This window comes from Pelophylax lessonae, assembly GCF_965119305.1.
Source record: "Pelophylax lessonae genome assembly, chromosome: 10".
Lineage (NCBI taxonomy): Eukaryota > Metazoa > Chordata > Amphibia > Anura > Ranidae > Pelophylax > Pelophylax lessonae.
In genome coordinates, this window is record NC_138777.1 from 48846596 (window position 1) to 48860357 (window position 13762).

The 13762-nt window shown below is 48.6% G+C and overlaps 1 protein-coding gene across 2 annotated transcripts in view; it reads left to right on the forward strand.

Annotated features, from left to right (window-relative positions):
• The first annotated feature begins 1420 nt into the window (after positions 1-1420).
• Positions 1421-13762, forward strand: part of FNBP4 (formin binding protein 4) — a 29347-nt gene continuing 17005 nt past the window's right edge. Inside the window, exons 1-6 of one of the 2 annotated variants that reach the window (XM_082269637.1) lie at positions 1421-1605; positions 5656-5739; positions 7562-7698; positions 13021-13213; positions 13295-13442; positions 13526-13643. In XM_082269637.1, coding sequence (XP_082125763.1) covers positions 1488-1605; positions 5656-5739; positions 7562-7698; positions 13021-13213; positions 13295-13442; positions 13526-13643 — 798 coding nt within the window. In that variant the 5' untranslated portion in view covers positions 1421-1487. Of the gene's footprint in view, positions 1606-5655; positions 5740-7561; positions 7699-13020; positions 13214-13294; positions 13443-13522; positions 13644-13762 lie in introns of both variants that reach the window. The other variant, XM_082269636.1, reaches the window with a different exon arrangement.

Sequence of the window (13762 nt, forward strand, 5' to 3'; positions counted from 1 at the left end):
CCACGTCGTACTTGTGGTGCCGTTATTCAGGGGAGGACTGGGCCAGGGGGCCGGGGGGCAATTGCCACTTGGGCCACTCTGATGCCCTGTAAAAAGGCTGCACTGCTTATTCTACAGACATGCCTAAAGGATTCCTGGTGAAGAGAAGTAAAAGTCCCCACCGCTGACCTACTGAGTGGGGGTTGAAGACAAGGACAAAGTGCAGGCATCCCTCCCCCCCAGCATGGATGGTGTAAACTGTGTCTAAGCAGTGGCTGGTTCCATGCCCCACTGGAGACTCATCTACCCTGGCCAGCTCCCCCCAACCTCCCCCTGCTGGGCGGGTCAGAAACCTGGATTCAGACAGTAAGTAGAGAGTATCTGGATCAGGGCTTCAACTTGGAATGGGGGTCAGGAGGAGGATTGGGAGAGTGAGAAGGGGGGGAGGGAGAGTGGGAGGGGGGCCGAGTCGCTGCACCATGGGCCTCTGGTTTGTACTTGCCCCCTAGGCTGAAAGTTGCCAGTCTGCCCCTGCCGTTATTTCTCAATTGCATCGCAAACGCAGGTAGAAGTCACGTGTTTTGTCGCATTTTTTTCTCACTACAAAACATGTAAAAACATGTCGCCAAACGCGCTTGACTCTTGGCCAAAAATTCATTCTTGAGCTTCTTTGGTTTGTCGCAAGACAAGCAGCCTGTTGAAGCCAATGGGCTACCGTGTGAAAAACATGTGACGTGCAATGCGTCAAATCGTTCGGTGTGAATTCAGCCTCACCCTACGTTCACATCTCTGCGTACGACTGCGGGCGCGAGAATCGCATCGATTCCTGCAACCACCCGCAGTAAGAACTCACTGCTCTGCGGAAGCGCACGGGGCTGCCATTCATTCTAAATGACACCCCCACACATGTAAAATCGCAGTACGGGTGCAGGAACCACAGGGAAATGGCATGGTCATAAAGACCGCTGCATTTTTTTAAAGAAGCGCATGCACTTTTATTTATTTTTTTCAGAAACGGCAGCCCTTTCAAATGAATGAACTGCCGTGACTGCACAAACGCGGCATGCACAAATCGCAGATATGTGAACCCAGGGTAACGCTAAGGAGACACCTGAAACTGGGATTGAGAGGATTTGCACTGGGGATAAGTAGACATACAGGATTCATTGTACTGTTGGGGTCTGCAGTACTTTATTAATTTTGTTATGAGGGGTTTATTTATCACTTCAATTGATACAAAGTAATGATTTCACGTCAGTGACCAGAGCTGAACACTGCAGCCACCTCTGGCTCAGGTCAGTCAGTATGGGCGGGAATTATTCCCTGATTAAGTTGGTTGTAGTGAGTAAGTGTGCCAGCAGGGAGCAGTAAAGTGCATGCTTTATTGACACCAGGGGCGGGGTTTCTGACGGTCACATGCACCGGGAAAGTCTAGACGGAATGACGAAGGGGTACCGGCGCCCGGAAGTGACGTATTAGTTCCGCGCCCCGAGGTGAGAGGGGGCCCTATGCGCGCTCTCATGGGGAAGAAGACACGGGCGGTATCGGGCCGGAGACCTATACTTCAGCTCTCTCCGCCGGGACCCCGTGCTGCCACCCGGGAGGAGGCCGGCTCTGGTTCAGAGGGTAAGCCCCGCAGGCCCTGTGGAGGGAGTGGTGGTGTGGGGGAGGGGAGCACGTCTTCTGGTAATAGGATGATGGGTGGCGGAATACCCGTCTGTCAGTCCTATGTGTAACCAGCACAGGCCTCGGTGTGATTGTATGGGGGCCCTGCGGGTGCTGTACTGCGCTGACTTCCTCTGGGCCTTGTCACCAGGATATATTTTTACTTTCGCTGTTTATTGGCTGAAAGTTATGAAAGCAAATCGTGTAAACTAACCCGAACCTCAGCCTGTGTACAAGGAATACCGTGTCTCCCGCAATACCTCTTCTCCACCAATAGATGTCCTCAGTCTTCAACCCCGGAGACTGAGAACTTACTGTGAGTGCACAGCGCCCTCCTAGCCCATATCACCAATCACGCAGAAGCTGGTCGTCGACTGGGGGGGGGGGGGGAGGGGTGCAGAAGCCGGTTGGAGACTGGGGGGGGGGAGGGGTGCAGAAGCCGGTTGGAGACTGGGGGGGTGCTGGGGCACAGAAGCCGGTCGGCGACTGGGAAGGGGGGATGCGGGGCACAGAAGCCGGTCGGCGACTGGGAAGGGGGGATGCGGGGCGCAGAAGCCGGTCGGCGACTGGGAAGGGGGGATGCGGGGCGCAGAAGCCGGTCGGCGACTGGGAAGGGGGGGTGCGGGGCGCAGAAGCCGGTCGGCGACTGGGAAGGGGGGGTGCGGGGCGCAGAAGCCGGTCGGCGACTGGGAAGGGGGGGTGCGGGGCGCAGAAGCCGGTCGGCGACTGGGAAGGGGGGGTGCGGGGCGCAGAAGCCGGTCGGCGACTGGGAAGGGGGGGTGCAGAAGCCGGTTGGAGACTGGGGGGGTGCTGGGGCACAGAAGCCGGTCGGCGACTGGGAAGGGGGGATGCGGGGCGCAGAAGCCGGTCAGCGACTGGGAAGGGGGGGTGCGGGGCGCAGAAGCCGGTCGGCGACTGGGAAGGGGGGGTGCAGAAGCCGGTTGGAGACTGGGGGGGTGCTGGGGCACAGAAGCCGGTCGGCGACTGGGAAGGGGGGATGCGGGGCGCAGAAGCCGGTCGGCGACTGGGAACAGGGGATGCGGGGCGCAGAAGCTGGTCAGCGACTGGGAAGGGGGGGTGCGGGGCGCAGAAGCCGGTCGGCGACTGGGAAGGGGGGGTGCGGGGCGCAGAAGCCGGTCGGAGACTGGGAAGGGGGGGCGCAGAAGCCGGTCGGCGACTGGGAAGGGGGGGCGCAGAAGCCGGTCGGCGACTGGGAAGGGGGGGTGCAGAAGCCGGTTGGAGACTGGGGGGGTGCTGGGCACAGAAGCCGGTCGGCGACTGGGAAGGGGGGATGCGGGGCGCAGAAGCCGGTCGGCGACTGGGAAGGGGGGATGCGGGGCGCAGAAGCCGGTCGGCGACTGGGAAGGGGGGGTGCGGGGCGCAGAAGCCGGTCGGCGACTGGGAAGGGGGGGTGCGGGGCGCAGAAGCCGGTCGGCGACTGGGAAGGGGGGGGCGCAGAAGCCGGTCGGCGACTGGGAAGGGGGGGGGGCGCAGAAGCCGGTCGGCGACTGGGAAGGGGGGGGCGCAGAAGCCGGTCGGCGACTGGGAAGGGGGGGCGCAGAAGCCGGTCGGCGACTGGGAAGGGGGGGCGCAGAAGCCGGTCGGCGACTGGGAAGGGGGGGTGCGGGGCGCAGAAGTCGGTCCATGGCGGGGGAGCGGAACGCAGAAGCTGGTCAGTGGGGGGTGCTGCGGACGCGAAAGCCTGTGGGCAACGGGGAGGTGCTGCGGGACGTGGGGGTTGTGGGTCATTATGGGGTATTGTTTGTAGAATTTTTAGGAAAATAATGAATTAAATCCATTTTGGAATACGGCTGTTGCATGCCAAAATGTGGATAAAGTGAAGCGCTGTGAATACTTTCCTGATACACTGTTCTAAAATCTCATACAATCTCTGTAATTGTAGTACCAAAACTTTGTAATACATAGACAAACCTAAACAATCTATTCAAATTGAATCCAACCAGGCAGGCTATTGCCCTACAAAGTTTGTGGCAGATCTAAAGGAGATTGTACAATCAGATTGTGTAGAGTACGGTCAGCTTTATAAGCCCCATTTACTCCCCTAAATCTGCAGTCTTGTCATGTACCAGGTCCCAAGTCTTTCTTCTTCTGGACTGCAAAGTTGGGAGGGCCCTTTTCTGGGTTCCCAAGTCACTCCCTGGCTAATAGGCTCCAAAACACTGCACCACCGTGGGGAAATTATGATGAGTGGAGAACTGGGTGCACAGATTGTAATGCCTAATCCTCAATCCTAGAAGAAGTACAAGTGAGGACTAAGGATGGCAGATTTTTAGGTGTCATGGAAGGGAGGTTTATGTATGCCTCAAGATGAACTTTAAACAAAAAAAAATAAAAAATCCTCCATAATACAATATATTGTAGTCTCTGACTCTGTAAAACAGTAATATGCTTTCTCTGTATATCAATGTTGTGACACTGTTGCTAAAATGAAATGGCTCAAAAAAGCTGTCTCTGAAAAAGAAAATAAAAAGTACAAAAGTACGTTCCTATCCCGCTGCCCGCATCGCCAAACTCTGCAATGATTCGGAGAAATCATCTGAAAAAATCTGTTCAGAAACCAACACTAGTTTCAGGAGTGTCAGATTCCTGGTCCCCCACTGCGCTCAGTGGTTTCTCCTGTCGTCCCCTAAAGGACACACTATTGAAGCTGAAGTTTGGGGGGGGGGGGGGGGGTGTGAAGCAATTTAGCGAAGAGATTGACCAGACATTGAAATGTATTCAGAACTCTTCTAAATGCTTCTGAAACAGATTTTGGAAAAAAAAAAAATGGATGTTGTAAGACTCTAAACTAGAAAAACTTGTTCTGGTTTGTTAGCTTCATAAAGTATCTGTACATTATGTTTGGATGAATCCTGTCATTACAGTACAGGGTGCTGTATGAAGGCTGTTTTTTTTTTTTTTCTGTTTCCTCTAAGGTACGCCAATTTTCCACAACTACACAAAAATTTGCTGCTTGGTGAATTAGTTGCTATGTAAAGCCCCGTACACACACGCAGATCGTCGTCATACAAACGTCGGCGGACGAAAGATCTGCCGATTGTATGCGTGTTAGTATGGTGCCTCCGACAGATGTCTGCACACAATCCGCGGACAAGAGTCTTTCTTGCAAACATGAAAATTTTTGTCTGCAGACACCAGAACGGACAATTGTTCGCCTGTCAGTACAGAAATCAGCCGACAGACCGCAGATTTGCAAGACTGGGCATGCTCAGAAAATAAAAAACACAGGGAAAGTTAACCATTACATGACATCACTTCTGCAGTCAGCTGAAGTCTGCGGACAAAATTCTTGTGCTGTCCTTGTGCTGTCTTTGCACTTTTCAACAGACACCGACATCCCGGGGAGAAAAGACGAACATTTGTATGACGACGATCTGCGTGTGTGTATGGGGCTTAAGACTCCACTCTGGACACATTGTGTGTGTGTGTGTGTGAAAGGCTCCCTTACTTGTGTTGCCTTTGGGACAAAAAGTGAGGAACATTATTTAACACACAAACTACCAGATAACAGCAATTAAACAAGTTGGTATCGGTGAAGTTATTTTTATTTTTTTCTTTCTGCTGTCTGCATCTCCATCATGGTGATCGCCCTTCTGGTTTGGTCACCAGGATAAGGTTGAGGTGTGGACCTCAAAATATTATGTATTTGGACTTTTTATTAGCTTAGGCAAAAAAAAGGCAAACATGTTTTGATCTCTGCCATTGTGTATTTGGAGCTTTGCATCTCAGCTTATCCAAAGCCACATAAGCCCCAATTTGGGGGGGGGGGGGGGGCGGCATCCTATCTTTGTTAGCAGCCTGATTTTGAAGGCCAAAAAATGCCCTGAATGGAAGTAATTGGCAGCATCACCATCGTTTAATCCAGTGCCACTCATATGGGTCGCTCCTAAAATCGGCCTAGCTTCTGGTAATTTGAGGATTTTTATGTGTCATGTAATTAGTGTATCCCTGTTATAGTAATTGTATGCACTTGTCTTTTTCCATGGACAGATGACACAGATTCCCAGAAGGTCATTGCTCCTCCCATCACAGGAATGATCCCAGAAGTCCTGCCTGCAGTGGTGAAGCCTACAGGTTAGATGCCCATTATCGGCTACCTGACACAGTATTGGTGGTTAGGTTTGGGTTTAATGCCAATAACTTTAAACTCATGTTCTATACGCTATAATAATTCACTGATGGGCCTACCAAAATAGATGACCTGCGTAGGATAGGGCTACAGTGTTTTTTGGTGTTCTATTATAAAATGCTTATTGGCAAGTTGAGAGCAAACTTAAGGAGCATTTACAATTAAAGGCATACAAGGGAAGGATTTCAGCATGTGCAAAGATCTGTGTGTCTATCGGGGAACAGTAGAATTGTTTTTTTTTTGTTTTGTTTTGTTTTTTTTGTTTTTTTAGGCTTGTTTTCCCCAGTACATAAGTCAAAGGAGAAAGAAGCAAAAGTGTCCCCAGATAGGAATTCCAATACGCATGTACTTTCTGTACTCACAGCCAAACCATTTTATTTTTTGGCCCTTCTACTTCCCTTTTTATTTGTTCACCCCCTCCCCATCTGAAACCACCTATTTACAGTAGAACCCTAAGGCCCCTTTTCACACAGGCGGACCGTTCAGATCCGCCTGTCTGTTTTTTTGGCGGATCTGAACGGTCCCCCCATGCATCTCTATGGGGGATCGGATGTCAGCGGAGACATGTCCGCTGACACCCGATCTGTCAAATCTGGACGGATGGAAACCCTATTTTCCATCCGTCCAGCGGATCGGATGAGAACGGACCGACGGTCCGTTCTCACCCGATTTCCCCCATAGAGATGCATGGGGAACTGACAGCTGTGTCTCCGCACACAGCGCGGAGACACAGCTGTCGTCCTGCTGCTCAGCGGGGGATCGGCGGCTCGATCCCCCGCTGAGAAAAACGGACTCCGTCCAACGGACGCAGTGTGTGAAAGGAGCCTAAAGCATATCTAAACCCGAAAAAAAAAAAAAAAAAAAATGTAACATTATGGAGCTCTCCAGGCCTCTGCATTGGATTTCTTTTTTTATTTTTGCCTGTTAATCCTGTAAATGACACACTTCCTGTCCTACTGTTGCTATGGTGATCCTCCACCGTATCTATGGTGGAAGCCATACTAGTCTCCCTAGGCTGCTCTCCTCATTACAAATATGTCTTCACTTCAAACACATCTTCATTACCCGGGGGCAGCGACATTTGTAGTTAACAGAAGTTAGCTTGGCAGGAAGATATAACATTGTGTTTGATTTTCATTTCAGTGCACAGGTAGCTATAAAGAGTTTCTACCGATATCAGTAGTTTATTTTCTGTGCATACTAAAAATCCTGTTAATCTGAAAGATGATGCATTAGATTTTTGTCCTTGGGTTTAGATATTACAGTGAGTCTTCTTGACTTTTCCAAAGTTGTGTCTTTGCAAAGAAAAGAAGCAACTAACGAGGCATAAAATTACTTTTTTTTTTTTTTTTTTTTTATGTCATGTTAAATCATTTGGAATCCGACTACGCAATGTAGATATTTAGGTCATAACATGAACATAATTTTATATGTACATCTTGTGTATAGAACTCCATTGTGTATATTCCATTTCAACATGCAGGTTTTTCTTTAACCATGTTAAAAATAACAAAAAGAAGCAGAAAAGTAATAACTACATTAAAAAAGACAATCTCATCAGTAAAAAAATTGCTTGCCACAATATGTTTCCGTTTCTAAAAATGTTGTAGAGCACTGAGGTGATCTCATTAATTTGTTGGGAGTCTGTGTAAAAGAGGAGGCCTCTCTACAGAGGGGGATTTAGTGAATGATAAAAGCAGTCCGCATAATAGGTTTATTTCATATTCTCTGACTTTGTAATTGGTCTAAGCTGTTTTATATCTATAGGTGGTCTTTGTCTGCTTGGGGCATACACAGACAGCGATGATGAAGAGGGGGACTCGTCTGAGAAGTCCAAACCTACCCCTACTACAAAAGCAAATACTTCTGCTGACATTGACAGTACTCTGGCCAACTTCCTTGCGGTAAGATAATATATGCATGGTTAGCTTGCTGCAACTTTTTCTGTAAATTTTACCTTGTTTTAAAATGCTTTTTTTCTCTTTCGTTCATTGACAGACACAGCTTCTGATCTTCTTAACCATTGGATTATACTACCCCCTACAGGAGTAGGACACTAGGCAGAAAAAAAGTCTGACTATGCCTATGGGCAGTCCCAGTGGGTATACTCCCTCTCTCTGCTATAGGTTTTTTTTTTCTGCCTAGTCAGGAGTAAGGACCTAGTTCATTGCTGGGATCTCTGGTCCTGGCAATTTTTTCTTTTTGGATAGAAATCTTTCTCCTGGTATTATTCCTGTGAGATCTACAATCGACTGCCGGACTGGGCGACGGGCTGGATAATCTAGATCCAGTGGTCACCCCAGTCTGGCAGCAAACGTGCGAAGACCTCAGCTACGCGCTAGGTCGGCTGCGACATAGCCCCACTGGACGGGGGCTGGCCTGCGAGTTAAATGTCTCGTGAGGTCGCATACGACTGGGCCTCGGTCCAAATCGCAGCGCTCTTCCTGGCTGACAGCCCCCCTATTTCTATGGAGAGGAGGTTCTGTCTGGAGTGGTGCCCACCTGATTCCTTGTATGGGGAGTAGCTGTCCCCCCCTCTCCCCTGGAGGGTTTTGGGGTGGATGTGGGCCCCTCCTTGGGACAGACAGACCCCGGGTTCCCCTCAGGCACCCCCTTCATTCGTACCCCCCCCCCCCCCACTTGTGCCAGGACTGTGTTAGTGGTCTGGTCCACCTCCTGGGGTGGGGGCAGGGTGCTATTCTGGCAATGGGGTGGGGGGGGGCATGTAACTGTTGGGGGCTCCTGCCAGGGTCCCCTGTCCTTCCCGGGTCTGTCCTTGAGGCCCTAAGATTCCTCCTGGGTCCCGTGGGGCTGCCATTTTCATGCAGCCTTTGTGCTCAATGCATGTCAGCCATGTTTGTGTAGTCCGTTGGCCATTTTGTCATTGAAAAAAGCAGCGGCCATGGCAGTGGAGCCCCTCCTCATCCCCTGGTGCTGACTCCTGGATCTTTTCACTTCCTGATCACCGCGCGTGGAGTGCAGATTATCCTGGTGGTTGCAGGTACCTGTTTCAGAGAGGGAGGGTGGAGTCCTTTCTGCTGAGGATCACTTAGTGCTTTGTGCAAAGTGACCAGGTGGTGCTGCCAGTGCGAAGGGGGTTGTCCCTTTGCAGTGTTTTAAACTTTGTGGGGTCCCCCTGGTGACTCATGAAGTATTTGGAGCACGTCTCCCCACCTGATTCCCCTCTCTGAGGCTGCGGGGCCCTCCGGGCCCCAACCATCCATCGATGCTCTGACAGCGGTCCTGGAGTCATTTGTGTCCCGGGTATAGGTGGCTTTCGGGCGACAGGCTAGCAAAAAGCATAAAAAAAACAAAGAAAGGGCGCACCGACCTAGCGCATTATCCTCAATAGAAGACTTTTTTTAAGTAACATTAAAAATGGCTACTCACAGACGTAGATAAAAATAAAGCGTGTCTCTGGTGGCTCTGAGGAAGAGGCTAGGCCTCGAAACGCGTCAGTCATCTCATCAGTCATGGACGATTGTATGGACTAAACACGGACATTTGAGCAATCCAGCTTGACACGCTTTATTTTTATCTACGTCTGTGAGTAGCCATTTTTAATGTTACTTAAATAAAGCCTTCTATTGAGGATAATGCGCTAGGTCGGTGCGCCCTTTCTTTGTTTTTTTTTTTTTTGCTTTTAGTACCGGTGGACTACCCCAGTCCGATAAGGGCAGCAAGACCTTAGCCATCTGAGAAGCCAGGTGTCAGTCCCGTGAGGAGTGTGGTCGAGGGGCTTGGATACCAAGCGCAGGAGAAGGGTGGTTTCACCTTATTATTTTTTGTAGCAAAAAGCATCCCCTGCCTCATCTGATCCTGAATCTGATTTGGCCACCGCGGATGTGGGTCACCCTGTTGGGTCTGCGACCACGCGCCTGGAATTCTCAGATAGTGAGGACGATTCCTCCACATATTGCGCACAAAAAGGCACTGGTGGAAACGCTGATTATATCTGTGCATGAGACCTTAAAGATGGAGGATGAAGCTACGATGGAGGCACATTCCCTTTCCCCGCCTATTTTGACAGAATTGTCACTAAAGAGTGGGGACGACCAAAGCGCTCCCTTGGGGGGTCCCTAAGCAATGAGGAGTGCCTTCTTAAGTGGACTGTTCCACCGGTGGTGCACACTCCGGTTTCCAGATTGAACAAGGCAACTGTGATACCAGTTGAATAGTCCCCCGGCTTTAAGGATCCGGGTGACAGGAAGGAGGCCCACAATATGTACACTCTGGCTGGTTCTGCACCGTGGCCGGTATTCACCATTGCCCTGGTGTCACAAACTCTGACCAAGTGGGTTAAGCATTTACGCCGTGACCTGAAAGAACAGTTCCCCCTTCCTTTGCCGGCTGGTACAGTGGCTGTAGTTTATATGTTATGCCTCTTTGGATGCGGCTCCCCTCCCCTAGAGGCTCGGCTCTTTGTTTCAGCAGTGGTCTTTTGGCATGTCTTTTGGCTCAAATGCTGGTCTGTGAACCATACTTCTAAAAAGGCCTTGACTGATCTCCCCTTTCAAGCAGATAGCCTGTTTGGAGCTACCATGGATTACATTGAAGGTCTCACATGGGGTAAGAGAAACTTCTGCACGCTACTAAGGGCAAGGACCCTTGTCGTAGATGTGGGCCCTCCTCGGCTCATAAGATGTATTTTCGTCCCTCAGGGTCGACTGACAAGGGCTCGAAGCCTTTCAGGGCCTCCTCTGGAGGATCCAAACGAACCTCGTCTGGCAAGCCAAGAGCGGGCTTCTCCGGACCCGCGGACAAGGCTCCTTCAGCGTGAAGGTGCGCCCTCACCCGTATCAGGAGTGAGGGGATGTTTTTGCTGGTTTCCAGACCCGTGGACTTCCTGGTACAAGACAAGTGGGTCTTTGAAGTAATTTTGTTCGGCTACAAGATCGAGTTTCGCTCTTTTTTTCCCCCCGGCAACGTTCTTTCCTTCCAGCTTGCGCCTGTCCCCGGACCACTTACAGGGTCTGTTTGGGACGCTAAAAGACCTGTTAATTCAAGGGGTGGTTGCCCCAGTTCCAACTTCGGAACGTTTTCAGGGTTTTTACTCAAACCTGTCTACAGTCCCCAGGAAGGAAGGCAAGGTGTGTCCAATCCTGGCCCTCACGGCGCTTAACTGGTTTGTGCGGGTGCAGAAGTTCAGAATGGAGTCCAATTTACATGGTGGTGGCATCCCTGCAGCTGGGGATTTTCTTGCCTCTATCGACATCAAAGTTGCTTACATTCACATTCAAATATGTGTCGGTCACTAGCGCTTCCTCCACTTTGCCGTGGCAGAGGTGCATTATGAGTTTGATGCTGGTGGGGGGAAGGGGGTTTAAAATATGGACAGATAACTAGTTAAAAAAAACATTGACCTTCCTTAAAAAAAAAAAAAAGAAAAATTCTAATTATCATTAATTTGTATTGCAGATAGAAACGCATATTTTGTAAATGTCCTTTATTGTCTGATTTGTGTTAGAAGCCCAATATTATGAGTCAGAGATAACTTAACATTTCACTTAATATATTACTACATTTAGATATTACCCTGCAGATCATCTTTAACCTCCTCCCACCCGGCCACCGCACATATACGGGTACGTGGGAGCTTCCTTCTTCTGAGTCGATGTTCCTGAACGTCCTTTAGAAGAAGGATTGCGCGCCCACGCCCCCCCAGACACAGCGCAACACCGCTCGGCAGTAGTGCTCTGTGATTGGCTCTCCTGATCACATGACGGCTGTGCCCAATCACAGCCATCATGTAATGTATAGACAGCCGTTGTAACGGCGATTGGCTCTGCTTCCCCTCACACAGTCTGTCAGTGAGGAGAAGGAGATCAGATCTGTGCTGCCAGCCGGGGATCAGTGAGTTTACAGCAGTTTTACTTCTTTTTACTTACTGATCACCCAACTAGTGTCCCCAACACAGTAAAAAACACTTGTTGCACGTCTGTCCCAGTAAAATAATCTCTCCCAGTGAATATCTGTCCCAGTGAACATCTGTCCACATAGCTAAAAAATTATCCAGGGCCTTCCAAAATGTGACAGGTACTCAGGAAATAAAATGTGTAATTTATGCTCCTAGAACGCCTGATGGTCCTACTTGGATGTTGGGCCTCTGTATGTGGCCAGGAGGAGTAGCAGAATGTAATTTGGGGTGTCATTTTTGATATGTACATGCTATGTGTTAGGAATATCTTATAAACCGACAACTTTGGAAAATGTGGAAAGAAAATGAGAACGTATTTCTTTTTACACAAACACTTGTGGGGAAAAAAAAAATGACATGTTCAAAAGACTCATTATGCCTCGTAGAATATACAATGTGGTAAGTTTGTGGGTAATTCCATTGTCCTGGTGCTCCAGGGCCTTCAAAAATGTGATGGGTACACAGGAAATGAAATGTGTAATTTATGCATACAGAGTACCTGACGGTGCTACTTGGATGTGGGCCTCTGTAGTTGGTCAGGCTGTGGAAAAGTCTCACACATGTGGTAACCCCATACTCAGGAGTAGCAGCAGAATATATTTTGGGGTGTAATTGCAAGTTTATCTATGCCATGTGTAAGAAATAACTTGTTACTTTGACAATTTTGTGGAGAAAAAAAAAAAAACTTCATTACCCAAACTATTGTGGGCAAAAAGTTGCAACTTAAAAACTCACTATGCCTCTTACTAAATATCTTTGACTGTCCCCTTTACAAAAAGGTGTAATTTAGGGGGTATTTGTACTCTCCTGAAATTTTAAGGCCTTAAAAAATAAGATTGGTCGTCAGTACATCAGGATTGATCAATTTTCAATGATACATAGCCTAGCTTGTAGGCTCTATAACTTTCACACAAACCTATTATACTTATCAAGACTTTATTTCTTTTTTTAGTTTGCCAGTTTATTCTCAGAGGTCATTGACTCTTACATGCTAGGGCCAAATGTAGTAGCATCAGAGCCTGTCTGTTAACTAATTTGCTCAAGGCTTTCTATATAAAGTTCTAGAGATAGATTTTAAAACTTTTTCAAATACTGAAATTGTATTAGACAATTAGTGTTGTAAAGCGGCATGCTGATCTCTTCAGGCTGCAGTGGCCCCTTCAAGCTGAAGACCTTTTTGCTTAGTGGAGCCTTCAGCTTGTGTGTGTGATTACTGTCATAGCTGACACCATGTACAGGGAAGTCCATACATTGCAATGTTCTTTGTATTTTGTTTTTTCATACCCTAAAGGTTTTCTTGTTTTATTAGGAGATCGATGCCATCACAGCTCCTGCATTGTCTGGGGTGGAAGATACAGCCAATTCTACAGCTCCTCCACCAACTCCTCCAAAGCCAGATCCAAAAGATTCACACAGCGTGACATCTGGTGCTCATAATGGAGCAGAGCCAAATGCCACAGGGGAATTGTGGCATTATGATACTCATTGTTCTCTGGCTGGAGGTAAGAAATCTAAATGGCTCTGGGCGCCTTCTTCTATGTGGGCTTTTAGATGTAATTAATTTATTTTGTGTATTGCTTTAGTTGGAGTGGACATGGGAGACTGGCAGGAAGTGTGGGATGAGAACACTGGCTGTTATTACTATTGGAATACTCAGACCAATGAAGTGACCTGGGAGCTGCCTCAAAGTCTGGCTTCCCAAGTACAGGGAGCTCAAGGATATACAAACAGGTCAGGCCTTCATTTAGAGACTTTTGCCTTTTCTTTTATATACTAAATGTAAGCTATAATGAGATGTTATTGGCTTTCAGCAGTGAGCCTTCAGACTTTTCCAATGTGGTTACATCGGAGTGTGTTCCAGAGGTAAAGGAAGATACTTTGGTCTTGGCAGTCAGCAGTGTGCCAGTGCTTTCCAAAAAAGAGCCAAAGAAGGTATGTGGTCATGTATTTAGGTTTAGAAGTCATTGTAAAGACTTAGTAGGCAATACATCATGCCTGAAAATATTTTTGTCCTATATATTTATTTTTTTTTCTTTAATGCTGCAATTCCA